This window comes from Nerophis ophidion, linkage group LG24, assembly GCF_033978795.1.
Source record: "Nerophis ophidion isolate RoL-2023_Sa linkage group LG24, RoL_Noph_v1.0, whole genome shotgun sequence".
NCBI lineage: Eukaryota > Metazoa > Chordata > Actinopteri > Syngnathiformes > Syngnathidae > Nerophis > Nerophis ophidion.
This window is the reverse complement of record NC_084634.1, coordinates 3021272-3040788: the sequence shown is the minus strand read 5'-3', so window position 1 is coordinate 3040788 and position 19517 is coordinate 3021272. Positions and strand designations below refer to the sequence as shown.

The 19517-nt window shown below is 31.8% G+C and overlaps 1 protein-coding gene across 1 annotated transcript; it reads right to left on the bottom strand.

Annotated features, from left to right (window-relative positions):
• Positions 1–9906: 9906 nt before the first annotated feature.
• noto (notochord homeobox) lies at positions 9907–19236 on the bottom strand. Its single transcript, XM_061886093.1, has 3 exons — positions 18332–19236; positions 18086–18261; positions 9907–10324 (listed from the first exon to the last, which is right to left on the bottom strand). The coding sequence occupies exons 1-3, from the start codon at positions 18861–18863 to the stop codon at positions 10052–10054; spliced, it is 981 nt and encodes a 326-aa protein (XP_061742077.1). The 5' UTR covers positions 18864–19236; the 3' UTR covers positions 9907–10051.
• Positions 19237–19517: the final 281 nt, after the last annotated feature.

Sequence of the window (19517 nt, the reverse complement as noted above, 5' to 3'; positions counted from 1 at the left end):
ATTAAATATAATATTATTGATTAAATATAATAATAATAATATTGCACAAATATAATAATAATAATATTGCACAAATATAATAATAATATTATTACACTAATATAATAACAAAATCATTGCACAAACATGATAATAATATTATTGCACAAATATAATAATAATAATATTGCACAAATATAATAATACTATTATTGCACAAATATAATAATACTATTATTGCACGATAATAATAATACTATTGTTAGTGCACAAATACAATAATTATCATATAATTGCACAGTATAATAATAACAATAATAATAATAATATTGCAGAAATATAATAACAATAATATTGAACAAATATAAAAATAATACTAATAATATTACACTAATAACAATATGATTGCAAAATATAATAATAATAATAATATTGCACGAATATAAAATTGATAATAATAATATTGCACTAATAATAATATTATTGCAAAAATATAACAATAATAATATTATTGCACAAATATAATAATAATAATATTACACTAATATAATAACAAAATCATTGCACAAACATAATAATAATAATATTGGACAAAAATTATAATATATTATTGATTAAATATAACAATGTTAATATTATTGCACAAATATAATAATACTATTATTGCACAATAATAATAATAGTATTGTTAGTGCACAAATACAATAATAATAATTTTATTGCACAAATACAATAATTATCATATAATTGCACAATATAATAATAACAATAATAATAATAATATTGCAGAAATATAATAACAATAATATTGAACAAATATAAAAATAATACTAATAATCTTACACTAATAACAATATGATTTCAAAACATAATAATAATAATAATATTGCACAAATATAAAATTGATAATAATAATATTGCACTAATAATAATATTATTGCAAAAATATAACAATAATAATATTATTGCACAAATATAATAATAATAATATTACACTAATATAATAACAAAATCATTGCACAAACATAATAATAATAATATTGGACAAAAATTATAATATATTATTGATTAAATATAACAATGTTAATATTATTGCACAAATATAATAATACTATTATTGCACAATAATAATAATAGTATTGTTAGTGCACAAATACAATAATAATAATTTTATTGCACAAATACAATAATTATCATATAATTGCACAATATAATAATAACAATAATAATAATAATATTGCAGAAATATAATAACAATAATATTGAACAAATATAAAAATAATACTAATAATCTTACACTAATAACAATATGATTTCAAAACATAATAATAATAATAATATTGCACAAATATAAAATTGATAATAATAATATTGCACTAATAATAATATTATTGCAAAAATATAACAATAATAATATTATTGCACAAATATAATAATAATAATATTACACTAATATAATAACAAAATCATTGCACAAACATAATAATAATAATATTGGACAAAAATTATAATATATTATTGATTAAATATAACAATGTTAATAATATTGCACAAATATAATAATAATAATATTATTGCACAAATATAATAATAGTATTGTTAGTGCACAAATACAATAATAATAATTTTATTGCACAAATACAATAATTATCATATAAATTCACAAATATAATAATAACAATAATAATAATAATAATAATATTGCAGTAAAAAAATAATATTGGACAATATAAAAATAATAATAATAATAATGCACTAATAAGAATATGATTGAAAAATATGATAATAATAATGATATTAATATTGCGAAAATAAAAAATTAATAATAATAATATTGCACTAATAATAATAATATTGCACAAATATAAAATTGATAATAAGAATATTGCACAAATAATAATATTATTGCAAAAATATAACAATAATAATATTATTGCACATATATAATAATAATAATATTACACTAATATAATAACAAAATCATTGCACAAACATAATAATAATAATATTGGACAAAAATTATAATATATTATTGATTAAATATAACAATGTTAATAATATTGCACAAATATAATAATACTATTATTGCACATTAATAATAATAGTATTGTTAGTGCACAAATACAATAATAATAATTTTATTGCAGAAATACAATAATTATCATATAAATTCACAAATATAATAATAACAATAATAATAATAATATCGCAGTAAAAAAATAATATTGAACAATATAATAATAATAATAATAATAATATTACACTAATAATAATATGATTGAAAAATATGATAATAATAATAATATTAATATTGCGAACATATAAAATTAATAATAATAATATTGCACTAATAATAATATTATTGCAAATATATAACAATAATATTATTATTGCAAAAATATAATAAGAATAATATAATTGCACAAATATAAAAATAATAATAATAATAATAAAATGAACAATATTATTATTATTATTATTATTAATCTTCCCTCGCGTGCTGATTGGCTGCCAGCTCCGTGGTTTTTGGGTCCTTTTCCAGGCCGGCCGCAAACAGGAAGTGGTGTTTCCTGCAGGAGGGCGGCGTGCCTGCATTGCTGCCTTTGTGCACGCGGACAAAGGGCCCCGCACTTCAAACGCTGTAATGAAAGCTAATGACTATTAGATGGACTTGCTGGGGCCCCCAGCTCAGAATAAAATATGCAAAGCGGACATTTTTTCTCCCCCCCCCCTTGTGTAAGTTTACAATCAGGCAGGGCTGCCCTAAAAGGTGCGGAGGGTCCACTGGACCTCCTTGCGTCGTGAGAACTTTCACACCTTCTTCACACTGTGTTGGAGTACTGGGGCCCCTCATGTTCTAGTCCTTTCACACTGTGTTGGAGTACTGGGGCCCCTCATACTCTAGTCCTTTCACACTGTGTTGGAGTACTGGGGCCCCTCATGTTCTAGTCCTTTCACACTGTGTTGGAGTACTGGGGCCCCTCATGTTCTAGTCCTTTCACACTGTGTTGGAGTACTGGGGCCCCTCATGTTCTTGTCCTTTCACACTGTGTTGGAGTACTGGGGCCCCTCATGTTCTAGTCCTTTCACACTGTGTTGGAGTACTGGGGCCCCTCATGTTCTAGTCCTTTCACACTGTGTTGGAGTACTGGGGCCCCTCATATTCTAGTCCTTTCACACTGTGTTGGAGTACTGGGGCCCCTCATGTTCTAGTCCTTTCACACTGTGTTGGAGTACTGGGGCCCCTCATGTTCTAGTCCTTTCACACTGTGTTGGAGTACTGGGGCCCCTCATGTTCTAGTCCTTTCACACTGTGTTGGAGTACTGGGGCCCCTCATGTTGTAGTCCTTTCACACTGTGTTGGAGTACTGGGGCCCCTAATATTCTAGTCCTTTCACACTGTGTTGGAGTACTGGGGCCCTCATGTTCTAGTCCTTTCACACTGTGTTGGAGTACTGGGGCCCCTCATACTCTAGTCCTTTCACACTGTGTTGGAGTACTGGGGCCCCTAATATTCTAGTCCTTTCACACTGTGTTGGAGTACTGGGGCCCCTAATATTCTAGTCCTTTCACACTGTGTTGGAGTACTGGGGCCCCTCATATTGTAGTCCTTTCACACTGTGTTGGAGTACTGGGGCCCCTCATGTTCTAGTCCTTTCACACTGTGTTGGAGTACTGGGGCCCCTCATATTCTAGTCCTTTCACACTGTGTTGGAGTACTGGGGCCCCTCATATTCTAGTCCTTTCACACTGTGTTGGAGTACTGGGGCCCCTCATGTTCTAGTCCTTTCACACTGTGTTGGAGTACTGGGGCCCCTCATGTTCTAGTCCTTTCACACTGTGTTGGAGTACTGGGGCCCCTCATGTTCTAGTCCTTTCACACTGTGTTGGAGTACTGGGGCCCCTCATGTTGTAGTCCTTTCACACTGTGTTGGAGTACTGGGGCCCCTAATATTCTAGTCCTTTCACACTGTGTTGGAGTACTGGGGCCCTCATGTTCTAGTCCTTTCACACTGTGTTGGAGTACTGGGGCCCCTCATACTCTAGTCCTTTCACACTGTGTTGGAGTACTGGGGCCCCTAATATTCTAGTCCTTTCACACTGTGTTGGAGTACTGGGGCCCCTAATATTCTAGTCCTTTCACACTGTGTTGGAGTACTGGGGCCCCTCATATTGTAGTCCTTTCACACTGTGTTGGAGTACTGGGGCCCCTCATGTTCTAGTCCTTTCACACTGTGTTGGAGTACTGGGGCCCCTCATATTCTAGTCCTTTCACACTGTGTTGGAGTACTGGGGCCCCTCATATTCTAGTCCTTTCACACTGTGTTGGAGTACTGGGGCCCCTCATGTTCTAGTCCTTTCACACTGTGTTGGAGTACTGGGGCCCCTCGTATTGTAGTCCTTTCACACTGTGTTGGAGTACTGGGGCCCCTCATATTCTAGTCCTTTCACACTGTGTTGGAGTACTGGGGCCCCTCATGTTCTAGTCCTTTCACACTGTGTTGGAGTACTGGGGCCCCTCATGTTCTAGTCCTTTCACACTGTGTTGGAGTACTGGGGCCCCTCATGTTCTAGTCCTTTCACACTGTGTTGGAGTACTGGGGCCCCTCATGTTCTAGTCCTTTCACACTGTGTTGGAGTACTGGGGCCCCTCATGTTCTTGTCCTTTCACACTGTGTTGGAGTACTGGGGCCCCTCATGTTCTAGTCCTTTCACACTGTGTTGGAGTACTGGGGCCCCTCATGTTCTAGTCCTTTCACACTGTGTTGGAGTACTGGGGCCCCTCATGTTCTAGTCCTTTCACACTGTGTTGGAGTACTGGGGCCCCTCATGTTCTAGTCCTTTCACACTGTGTTGGAGTACTGGGGCCCCTCATGTTCTAGTCCTTTCACACTGTGTTGGAGTACTGGGGCCCCTCATATTCTAGTCCTTTCACACTGTGTTGGAGTACTGGGGCCCCTCATGTTGTAGTCCTTTCACACTGTGTTGGAGTACTGGGGCCCCTCATGTTGTAGTCCTTTCACACTGTGTTGGAGTACTGGGGCCCCTCATACTCTAGTCCTTTCACACTGTGTTGGAGTACTGGGGCCCCTCATGTTCTAGTCCTTTCACACTGTGTTGGAGTACTGGGGCCCCTCATGTTCTTGTCCTTTCACACTGTGTTGGAGTACTGGGGCCCCTCATGTTCTAGTCCTTTCACACTGTGTTGGAGTACTGGGGCCCCTCATGTTCTAGTCCTTTCACACTGTGTTGGAGTACTGGGGCCCCTCATATTCTAGTCCTTTCACACTGTGTTGGAGTACTGGGGCCCCTCATATTCTAGTCCTTTCACACTGTGTTGGAGTACTGGGGCCCCTCATATTCTAGTCCTTTCACACTGTGTTGGAGTACTGGGGCCCCTCATGTTCTAGTCCTTTCACACTGTGTTGGAGTACTGGGGCCCCTCATATTCTAGTCCTTTCACACTGTGTTGGAGTACTGGGGCCCCTCATATTCTAGTCCTTTCACACTGTGTTGGAGTACTGGGGCCCCTCATATTCTAGTCCTTTCACACTGTGTTGGAGTACTGGGGCCCCTCATATTGTAGTCCTTTCACACTGTGTTGGAGTACTGGGGCCCCTCATGTTGTAGTCCTTTCACACTGTGTTGGAGTACTGGGGCCCCTCATATTCTAGTCCTTTCACACTGTGTTGGAGTACTGGGGCCCCTCATATTCTAGTCCTTTCACACTGTGTTGGAGTACTGGGGCCCCTCATGTTCTAGTCCTTTCACACTGTGTTGGAGTACTGGGGCCCCTCATATTGTAGTCCTTTCACACTGTGTTGGAGTACTGGGGCCCCTCATGTTGTAGTCCTTTCACACTGTGTTGGAGTACTGGGGCCCCTCATGTTCTAGTCCTTTCACACTGTGTTGGAGTACTGGGGCCCCTCATGGTGTAGTCCTTTCACACTGTGTTGGAGTACTGGGGCCCCTCATATTGTAGTCCTTTCACACTGTGTTGGAGTACTGGGGCCCCTCATATTGTAGTCCTTTCACACTGTGTTGGAGTACTGGGGCCCCTCATGTTCTAGTCCTTTCACACTGTGTTGGAGTACTGGGGCCCCTCATGTTCTAGTCCTTTCACACTGTGTTGGAGTACTGGGGCCCCTCATATTCTAGTCCTTTCACACTGTGTTGGAGTACTGGGGCCCCTCATGTTCTAGTCCTTTCACACTGTGTTGGAGTACTGGGGCCCCTCATGTTCTAGTCCTTTCACACTGTGTTGGAGTACTGGGGCCCCTCATATTGTAGTCCTTTCACACTGTGTTGGAGTACTGGGGCCCCTCATATTCTAGTCCTTTCACACTGTGTTGGAGTACTGGGGCCCCTCATATTCTAGTCCTTTCACACTGTGTTGGAGTACTGGGGCCCCTCATATTGTAGTCCTTTCACACTGTGTTGGAGTACTGGGGCCCCTCATGTTGTAGTCCTTTCACACTGTGTTGGAGTACTGGGGCCCCTCATGTTCTAGTCCTTTCACACTGTGTTGGAGTACTGGGGCCCCTCATGTTCTAGTCCTTTCACACTGTGTTGGAGTACTGGGGCCCCTCAGATTGTAGTCCTCAACCTTATATTCTACAATGGAATTACCTCATTTTTCTCCTCAAAATTCTGCACACAATACCCCAAAAAGTTGTCATTTTGAGCAAATTTAATCCAAAAAACAAATAGCAAAAAATGTTCACAAACTTTTGTTTTATTCTTTCTTCGCCTAAAATACTCTTGGAGTTCCTTGAATTTTTTTTTTTTTTTATCTACACAAAGTTAACATTTTTTTACCCTCCCAAAGTTTTTGTAATTTAGTATTTTTTTTACTCTACCAAAAATATTTTTTATTATAATATATATATATATATGTATAAAACTTTGGGTAGAGTGAAAAAAACAACAACAAAAAAACTTTGGGTAGAGTAAAAAAAAAATTACCAATTAAAAAAAAAAAATACTTTGAGTACATTAAAAAATATACAAACAAAAATCTAATTTTTTTAACCTTTTGAATTCATTTATTTTTTACTGTACCCAAAGTTTTTGGGGTTTTTTCTGCATTTTTTTACTCTACACAAAATAATGTTTTTATATTTTTTTACTTGATTTTATTATTATTTTGCTATTTTTTTCCACTCTACCAAAAGTTTTTTTGTTTGCTATCTTGTTGTTGTTGTTATTTTACTCTACCCAAAGTAATTATTTTTGGGGATTTTCTGTTTTTTTTTTTTACTCTACTCAAAGTATACATATATATATATATATATATATATATATATATACATATATATATATATATATATATATATATATATATATATATATATATATGTATGTATATATATATATATATATATATATATATATGTATGTATACATATATATATATATATATATATATATATATACATTTTATTTTTTACTGTACTCATAGTTACATTTTTTTTACTTGTTTTGTTTTGCTTTACCCAAAGTAATTTATTTATTTTTTTAAATATTTTTTACTGTGACCAAATGTACTTTTTTATTAACTTTTTTTTTCCACTCTACCCAAAGTTTATTTTTTTTGCTTTTTGTTTTTTACTCCACCCAAAGTTTTTCTTTTTTTTAACTGTACCCCCCAAAAAATTTTGTTTTGTTTTCTTGGTTGTTTGTTTTTACTCTACTTAACGTTATATTTTTCTTATGTCATTTTTTTAAAATTCTACTTAAAAGTATTTTTTTTACTGTACTCAAAGTTACATCATTTTTTATTTGTTTTGTTTTACTCTACCCAAAGTAATTTATTACTTTTTTTTTAAATATTTTACTGTGCCCAAATTTAGTTTTTTATTAAAAAATGTTTTCACTCTACCCAAAGTTTTTATTTATTTATTAGATTTTTGTTTTTTACTCCACCCAAAGTTTTCATTTTTTTCTGCTCTACCCCCAAACATTTTTTGGTTTTATTTTCTTGGTTGTTTGTTTTTACTTTACCCAAATTATTTATTTGTTGTTGTTTTTGTTACTCTACTCAAAAGTATTTTTTTTTTTTACCATCTACGCTCCGTAATATCATCAAAACCTTCAGAGAATCTGGAGAAATCACTCCACGTAAGCCATGTTATTAGCGACATCGGCGTGTAAAGGACATCACCACATGGGCTGAGGAACATTTCAGAAGAACCACTGTCAGTAACTACAGTTGGTCGCAACACCTGTAAGTGCAAGTTAAAACTCGACGATGCGAAGCCACAGGCATTTATCAACAACACCCGCTGGCGAAGTCATCTAAGATGGACCGACTTGGACTAGCTTACACATCTGTGAAGGCACCATTAATGCTGAAAGGGTACATGCAGCTTTTGGAACACACATATGTCGCCACTTGATGTGCACTTCATGAAGTACACTTCATTAAGTAGACTCGTTCCGCCTTTGTGGAGATAATTCCTTTTGATCCATTCATGTGTATTATTTGGAGTTTATTTACACAAATAAATATGAATGACATGGACGTGTACAACATGCCAAGAACATTTATTCAGGTAGAAAAAACTATCAGCTAACGATCCGAAGTTTTGTGTTATTAATGCGGTCTGAAAATGGAAGTGTAGCTCCTCTCCCCTAAACAGCAAGTGCTCCAAAAGCAGGAATACAAACTCTGACAAAACAACAACGCCTTGCAGGGTTTTTTTGGTTTTTTTTTTTAAATTCTCTTGAAAAGCGCGTTCACTTCCTTTTTAGGAAGCATTATGTTTACAAAGATTTCATCAAAGCTAATTAATTGTCTGGTATTAATGACGAAAAATGATATTTTTCTGTGACATTGCGACTAATATTGAGTTAAATATGAACAAAATGCGATTAATCACGATTAAATATTTAAATTGTTTCACAGACCTTAAATAAATAGATAGATGGATGATGGATAGATAGATATGAAGTAATCAAATTTAAAGAAAAATGTAGTAAATTACAGTATGTCTGAATACATTTTTTCTCACACTAAAATTTCCTATTTTTATAAAAAAACATTTTTTACATTTAGTAAAAAAAAATACTTTTTTTACAGCTACAAAAATATTAAATTTCAAAATATATATATAGTAAAAACAATGTTTTTCTGGAATATTCATATATATATATATATGTATGTATATATATATACATATATATGTGTAAATATATATATATATATGTATACGTGTACATATATATATATGTATGTATGTATGTATGGTATAAATATGTATGTGTGTGTGCATATATATCAATATATATATACATTGATATATATATATATACACACACATACACTGTACATATATATATATATATACACACACAAACATACATATTTATATAATGCATACATACATACAGTATATACATATGTATATATATGTACACATATACATACATATATATATATATATATACACACATACATATTTATATAATCCATATATATATATATACGTATGTATATATATATATGTAAACATACATATATATATATTTACACATACATTTCTATGTATATAACATAATATATATATTTACAGCTATGAAAAACATTACATTATTTCTGGAATATATATATATATATATACATATATATATATATACACACACATATATATATATATATATATATATATACACACATGTTTAAGGGCTGTGAGTGCATAGACTGCAACAAAGTTGTGAACCAATAACTGTGGTGCGTTCAAGTAACCAACGCTCCTGTCCGACAGGAACATTGGCGTCAAAATATCGGGGTCATTTTTTTTTTCAACGTTTTTGCGCGTAAACAACATTCATCCCAATTGAAAAGTGTGATTGGTCCGATTTTAAAATGCAGTATTTGGTAACAAAAATGTCTGATGAGTACATTTGGAATAAACAAGTCCGGACTTGGGGAAACCAAAATCCACCAGCAGAATTTTAATCCATAAAATATATTTGAAAGACTGATGGATGTATAGAAATTAAATATATGACCATACAGGATTTAAATATCAGATACAGCAGCACTATGTACAAAAGTCTTCACGTCGCCTTAGCAGTCCACATCCAAGTCCACATCCACATCCACGTCCACATCCACGTCCACATCCACGTCCACGTCCACGTCCACGTCCACGTCCACGTCCACGTCCACGTCCACATCCACGTCCACTTCAGAGTCCGAGAACTCCTCCTCCTCGCCATGGCCTTGAGAACCAGGACTCTTGGGGACCACAGCCAAGCCCAGTTTGGCCAGCTTGGCCTGCTGCTGTTCCAGACTCTGTTTGCGCCACTTGATGCGCCGGTTCTGGAACCAGACTTTCACCTGGGAGACCAAGGAACACTTTTAGACCGTGAGGACTCCATCTAGTGGCACGCCAAAGAATGACCTAATAAAAGTTATTCTCTTCTATTCAAACACAGTGTTACTGTTCAAACTGTGGAATGGTGCAACATGTTCAATAAAACCTATGCCTGGTTTTAATGTTTTATTGCTGTCTTCTAAGGTGGTATTCCTGTTTTGTTGTTGTTTTTGTTTTTACTCTACCCCATTTTTTTTATTTTAGACATTTTAAATTTGGGATATTTTTTTTTACTCTATGCAGGGTTTTTTTTTTTACTGAACTCAAAGTTACATTATTCTTTTTGTTTTACTCTACCCCAATTTTTTTTTTACGCTCCCCAAAGGTTTTGTTATTTTACTCTACCCAAAGTTTTTATTTTTTGTAATTTTTTTACTCTACCCAAAGTTTTTGTTTGTTTTTTTATCGTTGATTTTTTTACTCTACCCAAAGTTTATTTTTATTTTTTTGTGTTTTTTATTTTTTTTACTCTACCCAAAGTTTTTATTTTTTGTAATTTTTTTACTCTGCTCAAAGTTTTTTTTTTTCTTGTTGATTTTTTTACTCTACCCAAAGTTTTTATTTTTTGTAATTGTTTTACTCTGCCCAAAGTTTTTATTTTTTGTAATTTTTTTACTTTACCCAAAGTTTTTATTTTTTGTAATTTTTTTACTCTACCCAAAGTTTTTATTTTTTGTAATTTTTTTACTCTACTCAAGGTTTTTTTTTTCTTGTTGATTTTTTTACTCTACCCAAAGTTTATTTTTTGTTTTTTGTGTTTTTTTATTTTTTTTACTCTGCCCAAAGTTTTTATTTTTTGTAATTTTTTTACTCTACCCAAAGTTTTTTGTTTGTTTGTTTTCTTGTTTGTTTTTACTCCAAACAAAGGTTTTTTTTATGTTAATTTTTTTTTTCTCTATACTCAAAGTTACATTATTATACATTATTCTTACTTTTTTACTCTACCCAAAGTTTTCATTTTATTTTTTACGCTACCCAAAGTTTTTGTCTTTGTACTCTATACGAAGTTTTTATTTTATTTTCATTTTATTTATTTACTCTACCCAATTTTTTTTCTGTTTTTTTGTTTGTTCTTTTGTACTCTACCCAACGTTTTTTTTATGTTAAATTTTTGTTTGTTTTTTACTCTACCCAAAGTTGTTTTTTTTTTTGTTTTTTTTTTTTACTCCACCTAAAGTTTTTTTTCAACTCTACTCAAAGTATTTTTTACTGTACTCAGTTAAATTTTTTGGAAGTTTTTTTTTTAACATTTTTACTCTACCCAAAGTTTTTTTGTTTTTATTTTATCCAAAGTCTTTTTTTTTTTACTCTACCCAAAGTTATTTTTTTATGTTTTTACTCTACCTAAAGTTTTTTTTTCAACTCTACCCAAAGTATTTTTTACTGTACTCAGTTAAATTTTTTTGAAGTTTTTTTTTGAACATTTTTACTCTACCCAAAGTTTTTTTGTTTTTATTTTATCCAAAGTCTTTTTTTTTTTTACTCTACCCAAAGTTATTTTTTTTTATTTTTTTACTCTACCTAAAGTTTTTTTTTCAACTCTACCCAAAGTTTTTTTACTGTACTCAGTCAAAAAAAAATTTAAGTTTTTTTTGAACATTTTTACTCTACCCAAAGTTTTTTTGTTTTTATTTTATCCAAAGTCTTTTTTTTTTTTAGTCTACCCAATGTTTTTTTTTTAATGTTAAATTTTAGATTTTTTTCTACTCCACCCAAAGTATTTTTAGTTTAATTTCTTTTACTGTACTCAAAGTTATATTATTTTAAAAATGTCTTTACCCTTCCCAAATGTTTGGTTTGTTTGTTTGTTTTTTTACTCTACTAAAAGTTTTAGGAGCACTTGCCATTAAGAGGAGAGGAGCTCCACTTCATGTTTAGATAGCATTTTGACACATTTATAACACAAAACATGGATTGCTACGATTGGCAAAAATGTTGGGTGATATATTTTTTTCTACCTGAATAAATGTTGATGATATTTTTTACAAGTTCCTGGCATTCATATTTATATGTGGAAATAAACTCAAAACATTACACATTCATTAATCGAAAGTAATTATCCTCCTAAATGAAGAACGAGTGTACTTAATGAAGTGCGCATAGATTTAATGAGTGCTTGGGCCTACCACGCTACTTTTAGTGTTGTCATTATGAAGTGTTTTCTAATTGCAGTCTGAAAAAGTTCAATAACTTTTTGGTTTTAATTCATTATTATTTATTGCGCAAGGACAGTTAATTATTATTATTATTATTTTTAAGTCCGCTAAAATTCCCCCCAAAAAAACACTGGTAAAAATATCAAAATGAAAGTCATTCATTTTTGTTTTTTTACTTTCAAGGCTGAACTCTAAAGATCAATTTGAGATTTGTCCGTCGATTAAATGTTTTCTTTTTTTATTACTATTTCATGTATTTTTTTTCTGTATTTTACGACATTTTTGTCATAGAAAATGTAGTTGTTGTTTTTTCATACAAAATGCGCAAAATTTTTCCTTCAAAAAAACTTTCAAAGTGGTGTTTATTAAATGTTTTTTTCTTTTTACTTTTACATGTATTTTTTCTTAATTTTACAATATTTTTGTGGTAGAACATTTTTTTTATTTTTTATTTTTAACAAAATACGCAATATTGTCCTTCCAAAAAACTTTCAGTGGTGTCGACTAAATGTTGTTTTTTACTTTTTCATGTATTATTTTCTTTATTTTCCGCCCTTTTTGTCTTAGAACATTTTGTTTTTGTTTTTTTAACAAAATGCGCAATATTTTCCTTAAAAAAAACGGTCAAAGTGGTGTCGATTAAATGTTTTTTTTCCATGTATTTTTTTCTTTATTGTACGCCATTTTTGTCATAGAATTTTTTTTTTTTTTTTTTTACAAAATGCGCTATATTTTTCTCCCCAAAAACTTTCAAAGTGGTGTCGATGAAATTTTTTTTTCTTTTTACTTTTACATGTATTTTTTCTTTAGTTTACGCCCTTTTTGTCATAGAAAATGTTGGGTTTTTTTACAAAATGTGCAATATTTTCCATCAAAAAAACTGTCAAAGTGGTGTCGATTAAATGTTTTTTCAATGTATTTTTTTTATTGTACTTCCCCTTTTGTCATAGAAAAATGTCAAAGTGGTGTTTATTAAATGTTTTTTTCTTTTTACTTTTACATGTATTTTTTCTTAATTTTACAATATTTTTGTGGTAGAACATTTAAAAAAATTTTTTTTTTTAACAAAATACGCAATATTGTCCTTCAAAAAAACTTTCAGTGGTGTCGACTAAATGTTGTTTTTTACTTTTTCATGTATTATTTTCTTTATTTTCCGCCCTTTTTGTCTTAGAACATTTTGTTTTTGTTTTTTTAACAAAATGCGCAATATTTTCCTTAAAAAAAAACGGTCAAAGTGGTGTCGATTAAATGTTTTTTTCCATGTATTTTTTTCTTTATTGTACGCCCTTTTTGTCATAGAAAATTTTGTTGTTGTCTTTTTTGACAAAATGCGCTATATTTTTCTTCAAAAAAACTTTCAAAGTGGTGTCGATGAAATGTTTTTTTCTTTTTACTTTTACTTGCATTTTTTCTTTATTTTACAACATTTTTGTCATAGACTTTTTGTTTTTGTTTTGTTTTTATATGCGCAATATTTTCCTTCAAAAAACTGTCAAAGTGGTGTTAATTAAAAGTATTTTTTACTTTTTCATGTATTTTTTTCCTTTATTTTACGCTCTTTTTGTCATAGAAAATGTTGGTTTTTTTTTACAAAATGCGCAATATTTTCCTTCAAAAAAACTTTCAAAGTGGTGTCAATTACATTTTTTATTTTTTTATTTTGTCATGTACTTTTTTCTTTATTTTACGCCCTTTTTGTCATAGAAAAATGTCAAAGTGGTGTCGATTAAATATATATATATATATATATATATTTTACTTTTTCATGTACTTTTTTCTATATTTTACGCCCTTTTTGTCACACAAAACTTTGTGTTTTTTTTTTTACAAAATGTGCAATATTTTCCTTCAAAAAAACATTTCAAAGTGGATTTTTTGATGAGACGTGAATAGAGCCCTGAAAAAGTCAATAATTCATGACAACATTGATTTTGATTCATTATTATATTTTTGGGGCAATGACAATTTTAAAAGGATTTTTTTCTGTTTTCAGAGTCAACATTACAACTATTTTTTTCGTTACATTTCACGTTTGCACCACTTTAAAAAAAAAAAAAAAGTTTTTTTCTTTATACTTTTACATGTATTTTTTCTTTATTTTACGCCCTTTTTGTCACACAAAACTTTGTTTTTTTTTTTTACAAAATGTGCAATATTTTCCTTCAAAAAAACATTTCAAAATGGATTTTTTAAAGTGATGTAATTAGAGCCCTGAAAAAGTCAATAATTCATGACAACATTGATTTTGATTCATTATTATATTTTTGGGGCAATGACAATTTTAAAAGGATTTTTTTCTGTTTTTAGAGTCAACATTACAACTATTTTTTTCGTTACATTTCACACATTTGCACCACTTTTTTTTAAAATATTTTTTTCTTTATATTTTTACATGTATTTTTTCTATATTTTACGCCCTTTTTGTGATTGAATTTTTTATATCTTTTTTTATAAAGTGTGCAATATTTTCCTTCAAAAAAACTTTGAAAGTGGAATTTTTGATGAGATGTAATTAGAGCCCTGAAAAAGTCAATAATTCATGACAACATTGATTTTGATTCATTATTATATATTTTTGTGGGCAATGACAATTTTAAAAGGAATTTTTGTGTTTTTAATGTGAACATTACAACTATTTTTTTCGTTACATTTCACATGTTTGCATCACTTTAAAAAAAAAAAAATGTTTCTTTATATTTTTACATGTATTTTTTCTTTATTTTACGCCCTTTTTGGCATAGAAAATGTGGTTTTTTGCAAAATGTGCAATATTTTAGTTCAAAAAAACTTTCAAAGAGGTGTCGATTAAATGTTTTCTTCTTTTTTACTTTGACATGTATTTTTTCTTTATTTTACAACACTTTTTCCAAAGAAATGTTTTTGTTTTTTTTACAAAATGTGCAATATTTTCCTTCAAAAAACTTTCAAAGTGGTGTCGATTAAATGTTGTTTTTTTTAATGTATTTTTTCTGTATTTTACACCCTTTTTCTCTTAGAAAATTTTGCTTTTGTTTTTTTAACAAAATGCGCACTATTTTCTTTTAAAAAAACTTTCAAAGTGGTGTCGATTAAATATATATATTTTTTTAACTTTTTCATGTATTTTTTTCTTTATTTTACGTCCTTTTTGGCACAGAAACTTTGTTTTATTTTTACAAAATGTGCAATATTTTCCTTCAATAAAACATTTCAAAATGGGATTTTTGATGTGATGTAATTAGAGCCCTGAAAAAGTCAATAATTCATGACAACATTGATTTTGATTCATTATTATATTTTTGGGGCAATGACAATTTTAAAATGATTTTTTCTGTTTTTAGAGTCAACATTACAACTATTTTTTTCGTTACATTTCACGTTTGCACCACTTTTTTTTTTTTTAAATATGTTTTTTCATGCATTTTTTCTTTATTTTACGCCCTTTTTGTCACAGAAAACTTAAGTGGGTTTTTTTTGTTTGTTTTTTTTACAAAATGTGCAATATTTTCCTTAAAAATAACATTTCAAAGTGGATTTTTTTGATGTGATGTAATTAGAGCCCTGAAAAAGTCAATAATTCATGACAACATTGATTTTGATTCATTATTATATATTTTGTGGGCAATGACAATTTTAAAAGGAATGTTTTGTGTTTTTAGAGTCAACATGACAACTATTTTTTTCGTTACATTTCACATGTTTGCACCACTTAAAAAAAAAAGTATATATTTTTAATTTTTACTTTTACATGCATTTTTTCTTTATTTTACGTCCTTTTTGTCACAGAAAACTTAAGTGGGTTTTTTTTGTTTTTTTTTACAAAATGTGCAATATTTTCCTTAAAAATAACATTTCAAAGTGGATTTTTTTAATGTGATGTAATTAGAGCCCTGAAAAAGTCAATAATTCATGACAACATTGATTTTGATTCATTATTATATTTTTGAGGCAATGACAATTTTAAAAGGATTTTTTCTGTTTTTAGAGTCAACATTACAACTATTTTTTTCGTTACATTTCACACGTTTGCACCATTTTTTTTAAAATGTTTTTTTCTTTATATTTTTACATGTATTTTTTCTATATTTTACGCCCTTTTTGTGATTGAATTTTTTATATATTTTTTTTATGAAGTGTGCAATATTTTCCTTCCAAAAAACTTTCAAAGTGTAATTTTTGATGTGACGTGAATAGAGCCCTGAAAAAGTCAATAATTCATGACAACATTGATTTTGATTCATTATTATATTTTTTTTTGGGGCAATGACAATTTTAAAAAAGAATTTTTGTGTTTTTAATGTGAACATTACAACTATTTTTTTCGTTACATTTCACATGTTTGCATCACTTTAAAAAAAAAAAAATGTTTCTTTATATTTTTACATGTATTTTTTCTTTATTTTACGCCCTTTTTGGCATAGAAAATGTTGTTTTTTGTAAAATGTGCAATATTTTAGTTCAAAAAAACTTTCAAAGAGGTGTCGATTAAATGTTTTCTTCTTTTTTACTTTGACATGTATTTTTTCTTTATTTTACAACACTTTTTCCAAAGAAATGTTTTTTTTTTTTTTACAAAATGCGCAATATTTTCCTTCCAAAAACTTTCAAAGTGGTGTCGATTAAATGTTGTTGTTTTTTTAATGTATTTTTTCTGTATTTTACGCCCTTTTTCTCTTAGAAAATTTTGTTTTTGTTTTTTTAACAAAATGCGCACTATTTTCCTTAAAAAAAACTGTCAAAGTGGTGTTGATTAAAAGTATTTTTTTACTTTTTCATGTATTTTTTCCTTTATTTTACGCCCTTTTTGTCATAGAAAATGTTTTTTTTTTTTTTTTTTACAAAATGCGCATGTTTTCCTTCAAAAAAACTTTCAAAGTGGTGTCGATTAAATATATATATTTTTTTAACTTTTTCATGTACTTTTTCTTTATTTTACGTTCCTTTTGGCACAGAAACTTTTTGTTTTTTTTACAAAATGTGCAATATTTTCCTTAAAAATAACATTTCAAAGTGGATTTTTTTAATGTGATGTAATTAGAGCCCTGAAAAAGTCAATAATTCATGACAACATTGATTTTGATTCATTATTATATATTTTTGTGGGCAATGACAATTTTAAAAGGAATTTTTGTGTTTTTAGAGTCAACATTACAACTATTTTTTGGTTACATTTCACATGTTTGCACCACCTTTTTTCTTTATACTTTTACATCTATTTTTTCTATATTTTACGTCCTTTTTGTCACAGAAAACTTAAGTGGGTTTTTTTTTGTTTTTTTTTACAAAATGTGCAATATTTTCCTTCAAAAAAACATTTCCAAGTGGAATTCTTGATGTGACATAATTAGAGCCCTGAAAAAGTCAATAATTCATGACAACATTGATTTTGATTCATTATTATATATTTTTTGGGCAATGACAATTTTAAAAGGAATTTTTGTGTTTTTAACGTGAACATTACAACTATTTTTTTGGTTACATTTCACATGTTTGCACCACCTTTTTTTTTTTAAAATGTGTTTTTGTGTCGTTCATACAACGTGGCGCACTTTGGACACCTCTCGTCTACATCGAAATAAAGCTCACCTGGGCCTCCGTCAGCTGCAGGGCGGCGGCCAGGAGGAACCTCTCCGAGCCCACCATGTACTGCTGGCGGGCGAACTCCTTCTCCAGGCGGGACAGCTGCTCGCTGGTGAAGCTGGTGCGCATGCGTTTGGACTTGCCCCCTTTGGCTTTGAAGGCGTCGACTTTGGCCGCGGCGGCTGCAACGCAAGACCGCGACTCGTCACGTTTCTGGTTGATGCTGGTTTTTATGTTGTTGTTTGTACGTACCTTGTGCGTAAAAGGCTCCGCGGCATGAGGTCTGGTAGCCGAAAGGCGGGCAGCAGTAGAGCGAGTATCCGGCGGCCAGGAGGTTGGCGGAGTAGGCGTAAGAAGGAGCCGGGGCCAGCGGCAACGTCATGTGGTTCTTCGGCCCCGGTGGGTACTTGACCCCGCAGGGCCACACCCGGTCCGAGGCGGGCTGGTCCGGCTTGGCCAGCAGCGCGTCGATGGTGAAGGACTTCCCCGGCGCCGGTGCGTAATTACGCGCGGAGTATCCAGCGGCTCTGCTCGGGACCTGCATCCTGGGGCTCGGGAGGTGAATGGTGGTGCGACCCCCCCCCAAACACAGTCTCCTCCTTTTAAAGCCGTCCGGACCAGGAGGTGTCAACAGCCCACCCCCCGCGGGGTCTTTGTCTCTCCCGGGAGAAGATGAGAGGACAACGTATCCAATTAATGGTACAAGTAGGGGGGGGGGGCTTTGAAGAAGATGGAGGGGGGGTTGGACTGCAGCCAGAATTAGTTGGACTACAAATTCCTGCATGGATCTTAAGTCCAAAAGTAATCAGGACTGCTGGGAGAGCCTTGATGTCAGCAAATCATCTTATTAAGCAAAGCAGGACGCAAGCAGCGTGACCAACGTCTTCATCCCCTTCCCCTCACTAAATACAACAATCTTTTTCATTCCCACTGCAGCCGAGGGACTGTTCGGCCTTCGAGTCACGCCAGCGTGCGCAAACACGCCGATGACGTCACTCCCCGCGCGCACCGGAGGCCTGCGTTGCCAAAGTGTGGCGTTTTACAGGGGAAGGGCCGACGGTGCACCCGTTTTGCAGGCGTCAGGTTCGGCAACTCTGGTGGAGCTTCTGGTTCTTTTTATTAGTATTATTTTACATCTATTCTAAAATTCATTTTATTTTTACTGACATCCAGCATTAGATATTTCTATCCATTAAATCAGTGGCCCCCAACCCGACCGGTCAACGCTTAATAATTTGTCCCGCGGCCCAGGGGGTGCTTTTTTTTTTCCTTTTTTTTTCTTTCTTCTTTGTCATGAAAAAGGGAGATTTTTGTGGTTTTTGCACTAATTGTAAGTGTATATTTTATGTTTATTTAATTAAAAAAAAATAAAATAAAAACCTTTTTTATTTCTTTATTCTTTTTTAAATAAAAAATTCTTCTGCGGCCCGGTACCAAT

Bases quoted from the DNA above. Each gene is read 5' to 3' on its own strand.
- noto (XM_061886093.1), bottom strand. From the start codon at position 18,863: ATGCAGGAATTTGTAGTCCAACTAATTCTGGCTGCAGTCCAACCCCCC. The intron at 18,262-18,331 runs GTACGTACAAAC...CTTGCGTTGCAG, and splicing joins CGGAGCCTTTTACGCACAAG to CCGCCGCGGCCAAAGTCGAC. The intron at 10,325-18,085 runs GTGAGCTTTATT...TTGGTCTCCCAG, and splicing joins TGCAGCTGACGGAGGCCCAG to GTGAAAGTCTGGTTCCAGAA.